The sequence below is a fragment of the Electrona antarctica genome (genome assembly GCF_951216825.1).
Source record: "Electrona antarctica genome assembly, chromosome: 22".
Classification (NCBI taxonomy): domain Eukaryota; kingdom Metazoa; phylum Chordata; class Actinopteri; order Myctophiformes; family Myctophidae; genus Electrona; species Electrona antarctica.
The window spans coordinates 38,586,562-38,592,543 of record NC_136805.1 but is presented as its reverse complement, the minus strand read 5'-3'; the positions used below and the strand labels follow the sequence as shown (position 1 = coordinate 38,592,543).

At 47.1% G+C, this 5,982-nt stretch overlaps 1 protein-coding gene across 1 annotated transcript in view; it reads right to left on the bottom strand.

Annotated features, from left to right (window-relative positions):
* usp54b (ubiquitin specific peptidase 54b) overlaps nucleotides 1-4,243 on the bottom strand; it is a gene marked incomplete at its 5' end in the record, with an annotated part of 109,508 nt that extends 105,265 nt beyond the window's left edge. The window contains one exon of the mRNA XM_079492381.1: nucleotides 4,037-4,243. Within this exon, the coding sequence (XP_079348507.1) occupies nucleotides 4,037-4,243 (207 nt within the window). The remainder of the gene's footprint in view (nucleotides 1-4,036) is intronic.
* Between the last annotated feature and the right edge of the window lie 1,739 nt (nucleotides 4,244-5,982).

The window sequence follows — 5,982 nt, the reverse complement described above, 5'->3', positions numbered from 1 at the left end:
AGTGAAGCTAAAACTGGAGTAATATGTTCTCTCTTCTTAGTTTTAGTTAAAACTCTGGCTGCCGCATTTTGTAGTTGTTTTCTTTGGCAGTCCAGAAAAAAGTGCAGTGCAGTAATCAAGCCGAGAAAAAACAAAGGTGTGGCCAGCGTCCAATGACAAATAGGCTCTGATTCGTACAATATTTCTAAGGTGAAAAAAGGCAATCTTGGTAACATGATTAATGTGTGAATTAAAATTCAATTCGTAATCAATAATGACCCCCAAGTTCTTTACTGTACTGTTACTTTCTACAGTCAGGTTGCCAAGTCTGCGTATTATTGATTCTTTCTGCTCACTAGAACCAATTATGAGAACTTCTGTCTTATCCTCATTTAGCTTGATCCAGCATCCAGCATTTGATGCTAGACAGACAGGTCAACAACGGGTCTAAAGCACAGGGATCATCTGGAGCTACAGAAAGATATAGTTGGTTATCATCAGCATAGAAATGGAAATTCACTCTGTGATTGGTAATAAGTTATCCTAACGGCAGTGTACAACGCCTGTACAACGGCAGTATGTACAGGTATGTACGGCAGTATGTAGAGGACCAAGAATTGAGCCCTGTGGAATACCAGAACCGATGTTGTGTTTGTCTGAGTCAAACTCAGCTAGATTGACAAAATACTTCTGTTTGTTAGGTAGGGGGGAAACCAGTACAGGGCCGTACCAGACAAACCTATCCAGTACTCCAGACTAAAATTGAATGATCAATCGTGTCAAATGCATCTTTTAGATCAAGAAGTAAGAGAACGGATACATTTTTCTTTGTCAGCAGACACCCCTTAAGATCATTAATTACTTTTACAAGTGCTGTTTCTGTGTGCTGTGACCTTTCCTAAAGCCAGATTGGAATTTGTTATGCACATTATTGTTCTGTAGAAACACATCCAATTGATGAAAGATAAACAAAAATCTAAAACCTTGCCCAGAAAGGGCAGATTAGAAATGGGTCAATAGTTACCCAACACAGAGGGATCAAGATCGTGTTTCTTGAGTAAGGGCCTAACTACAGCTGTCTTCAGTGAGTCTGAAAAGACGCCTGATTGTAGAGAGCTGTTTACAATTTTTAGGATACCGGTATCTCCAATCACACAGTCTAAAACCTCTTTGAGAAAGGTGGTGGGAATTGTATCTAATGGACAGGAGGATGTTATGTAATGTAGCCTTTGTAACTGCCGGTGTGAGGGCAGCATTAAAAGGTTAGTTCAGATTTTTGGACTTAAAGCTGTAGGAAACACAGGCCATTAATTATTTCTCTCCCAGGTCTGTATACGTACGTCGACGCTAGGTGGCGTCATATACCAAGTCCGTATATATATACGTACCCCAACGTGGACTCCGTCTATATAATGGTTGATGCCTACGGAAGCCTTTAACATTAGTCCGGTTCCCATAGCAACGCCCCACCGTTCCAACTATGGGAAGGCATATATTTTTGTTTCAGTTGAGAGCAGTGCACGAGGTGGATTTTCAAACAGTCATAACTCTGGTTCTAAAAAGCGAGTCCTTGGTGGATTTTCTGCCATCCACATTTGAGATTTAATTTGTGCCTTTTTCCCTGCGATGCTGGCGCCATGTTAAAGCTTCTGACGAGAGGTGAGGGGCTGGTTTGTGTTCTAAAACTGTTTTTTTCCCCTGCGCATTTGTATGGGGGGGGGGGGGGCTAACACAGTGGAGTTAGAGTGAAGAGAGGTGCTGCTGGCACCCGGAGCTGTGGTTAATGCTACAATTAGCACGCAATAAAGGAGTTAATATAGTGGTTGCAAAGGTAATTAATCGATTGCCTGAGTGAGGTCGAGTCCCATGGTGGGAGTTCTGGTCTGGTTTTGGTGAATTAAGTATACAGTTCCGGTCATTTGATGGGGTCTGCGGGGCCACGCATAAAAAATAAATTAATCCTCAAAACTAGCATCATTTGTATTGTTGACCTTTTTCTACCATATAGAGCGACTTTCGTTCAACTTTGACCCCTCTGTCACATGGAACTACTTCTTGTGTCCAGTATCGGTACGCCCAGCAGCAGCACAAACCCATTTGTGCACGGCACGTGCACTGCAAACTATTCCATTTGAATAGTTGAAATCCTAAAAACGAGAGGAATGTCATATAAAAATAAGCATAACCAGATAAAGAATACTATAAAAACTGAATATAGAGTTATAATAATAATAATAATAATGGATTGCATTTTTATAGCGCTTTTCTATGCCCTATACATGCTTACTCAAAGCGCTTTACAATGGTCCATTCATTCATACATTGGGAGGTGAAGCGGCGAACAGTCACCGCCAGCAGTCCTCACTTCCCACATTTCACACACCAATGGTGGCAACCACTGGAGGCGAGGTGGGGTTCACAGTGTCTTGCATTGCCCAAGGACACTTCGTCATGTGGACAGGGGGGAACCGGGAGTTCATCTCATCTATTTTGAGACATATTAGGAATGCATCAACTAAAGTCTGATTGCCCCGGGGGTTAAGAAAGAAACTGTTCCGCATCCTTTCCGTCCGGCATGGATGGATGGCACTGATGCTCCTGTATCGTTTCCACAGACGTCATTATAATGACATCATTATTGAATGACTGGACGTGTGTGGACCGTCGTGTACATCAGGGGTTCCCAAAGTGGGGTCCGGGGACCCCCTGGGGTCCTTGAGGGAGTTCCAGGGGGTCCCCAGCTAAATGATAGTTAGGAACCAAATAGACCCTTATGGGTCTGTAACTCTGCGAGTGTACAAATTTTGTGCACTCTCAGCATTTTGTACACTCTCAGAGTTAAATTAAAATTGATTTTACTATTTAAATTGGGGTCCCTGAGATAGAAATGCCATTAAACGGGGGGTCCGTAGACTAATTAATATCCATGTCAAACTGGGGGGTGCTTGAAATTAAACGGGTTGAGAATCCACTGCTAGAGCCGTAAAAGATCTTCTCTCACGGGGGTCCCTGGCATTATCTCTTAGAATGGGGGTCCGCGGGCTAATTAGTGTCAATTTGGGGGTCCTTGATGTGAAAGAGTTTGGGAATCACTGGTGTACGTACATGACGGTTTTGTTGTGCGCTCCAGGCGGTCCTGCGGTCGTTCTCATTGACACGCGTTGGCCAGCCCTCCCGCTGTGGCCAGGTGTGTCGAGTAACAGTAACGTGCACAAACCTCCGCACTGCCGGCCGCGCACAATAAAAAAAGCACGTGAGCGGCACTTTTTTATTGAGTGGTGCTAGCTACTCCTATAGACAGCTACATGTGTGTCCCTGTGTCTGTCTGTCCGTCCGAGTACGGAAATAGAGTTTGTTGTCGACCACCAAGTGTCACTGTTGCACAGCCTAAGACACACACATACATACTCTACCTCTATTTTCCCATTCACTCTCTCTCTCTCCTTCTCTGCACCATCTATCTCTGTCTGCTTCCTTTCCCTAAAAACACACACATACACATACGCACGCACACACGCCTGTGTGCACACACACACACACACATGTATGCACATGCCTGTACACACACACACACACGTATGCACATAGGCACACAAACACACACTACCGTGCACACACACATATGCATGCTTGCTCTTTCTCACACACACACACACACACACACACACACACACACACACACACACACACACACACACACACACACACACACACACACACGCACACTCACACGCACACACACACACAGAGGCCAGGGAGGAGGAGCTTGTACAGTACATTACTACAGCACAAGTACAGTACAGCACCACTCAGTTCAGACCGGTCTGATTTTATTGGATTTTTTGGGGTGTTCCCAGCGTTAGGCTTATAAAGAATTATAGGCATTTATGGGCTGCATGGGATTTGGAATAGTTTAAGATTTATGCCGATTTGGCATTTATGGCATTCATAAAATGGACGTCCAAAATGTTTTATGTCCTCACAAGTGTATAGCGATACGCGTGCGTGTGTGTACGTGTGCGTGTACGTGTACGTGCGTGCAGTGTCTCCCACTGACCTGCAGGGCGCTGTTGAGGAAGCAGCTGTTCTGTCCTGGCTCGTTGCTCAGTCCCTTGCTGGGAGCGATGGAGGTCATGGTGCGGGGCGGGGCGCTCGCCAGCCCCCCCGCCGCCGCCGCCGTGACCCCGCCTCCTCCTCCTCCGCCGGGCCCCGCCCCCCCGCCGCCGCCGCAGCCCGACGCAAAGTAGTTCCTCTTCCACGACATCGCCACACCCCCGCCCGACCCCCCGGGGGTGTCCCGCCCGCGGAGCGCGCCCGCCGCGGGGTCCCGGGGGGGGATGTTGCGACGGTGGGACAAAGACCAAAAACGCCCTCCCGGGGTTCCTCTTAAGTCACTCCCATGGGGAGAGAGAGGGAGCGGGAGAACGGGGGGCGAGACGCCGCGGCGGGAGAGGCAGAGGAGGTAGGAGGTGGTCTAGGTGGTGGAGGTCTGGGCTGTGGGAGGGGCAGAGGAACCCCATGCAACCCCAAAACCGCTCCCTTCTCTGCACTTCCTCGGGGACGGGGGACGGGGGGACGGGGGACGGGGGGTTTTACTGGAACAAAGTTGTTCGATTTAACACTTTTTGACTCGTCTCTGCTCGGTCTGATTTAGCGTCCTTCGGCCAGGAGGCTTTCGTTTTCACGCGCCTCCTCCTTCTCCTCCTCCTCCCCCTGCTCGAGTATAGCTCCTCGCGCTGCTGCTGCTGCTTCTCCTTCTCCTCTCTCCTCTTGTCTTCTGTTCCCTGAGTCCTTCTCCTCTCCTCTCTGCTCCTCTCTGCTCCTCTCTGCCTGCACAACACAAAGACCACGGGGGGGGGAGAGGAGGTCAGGGGCGAGGAGGACTCTCTCTCTCACAACATCAACATCAAACCTTTCCACAGCAGCCACCACGAACCTTACGGTGCATGACGGGACTCGTCCCTGGCTTCAGCCCTGCATGTATCATGTGGTGTATACCGCGAGTCACAACAAGAGTCAATGTACTACAAAGTTGTCTGTCTGTCTGTCTGTCTGTCTGTCTGCCGCACGAACACCAGAAACCGATTAGCAACGCAACACACAGGACCGCGACGCAACTTAAACATAAGGTTGCATAAGTGAGTACAAGGAGTCAATAATAAGGCAAGCTTAAGGCAGTAAAGGAGTCAATAATAAAGGTGGACATAAACGAGACACCGCTTACTTCACGCTGGATGAGAATTTAGCTATTTTAGAAAATGTAGAAGAGATTAAATGAAGAATAGTGGGCTATTGAAATGTCTTTAAATCTTCCGAATTGTTCCGTTATTGACATAATATTTTTGTAGTTTTCCTTCTTTCTTTTTTTGCCTGTCGTGGCCTCGTCTTGCCAAAGAGTGTTGAAAGTGTTTAGAAAAGGTATGCCAGAGTTACAGGGAGTGATGTTTAAGTTGTTGTTGTTGTTGTTTGAGGGTGATTCTAAAACAAATGCTTCTAAATCCTAACAGTTTTCTGAAAAACCTACGTTTCTATGTCAGTGGTGCTCAACATTTTTCATGTCTTGGGGGGGAAAGGAACTGGTCTGAATAACGTGTTCCTTCCACGCGCTACGTCCGGCCGGGGAAACTCCCCCCCTGTCAGGTGAAAAGAAGCAGCTTGGACTCCTCATGCACAGAAGGAAGCATGAGGTCGGGGGGGGGATTTTTTTTGGGGGGGGACAATTTTAGAACTTTAGACAAATACCATTGCATTAAAAGTTAAATCAACAAAACTATCATTTTGAGGCAAACATTTTGAACTGCTCACAGCGCTCCTATATTCATTAATCCATTGAGACCTGGAACGCATCCATGTCACGTTAGCGTTTAACCACATTAACCATTAACCCATTTTGGGCGGGAACCCCTTTTGGTGTTTTAAACATTGTTATAATTTAGCTATTGAAAAATAGCAGATCTACAAGCTCATAGCGCGCCACCGAGTGGCGCGCTATGAACTTGTAGG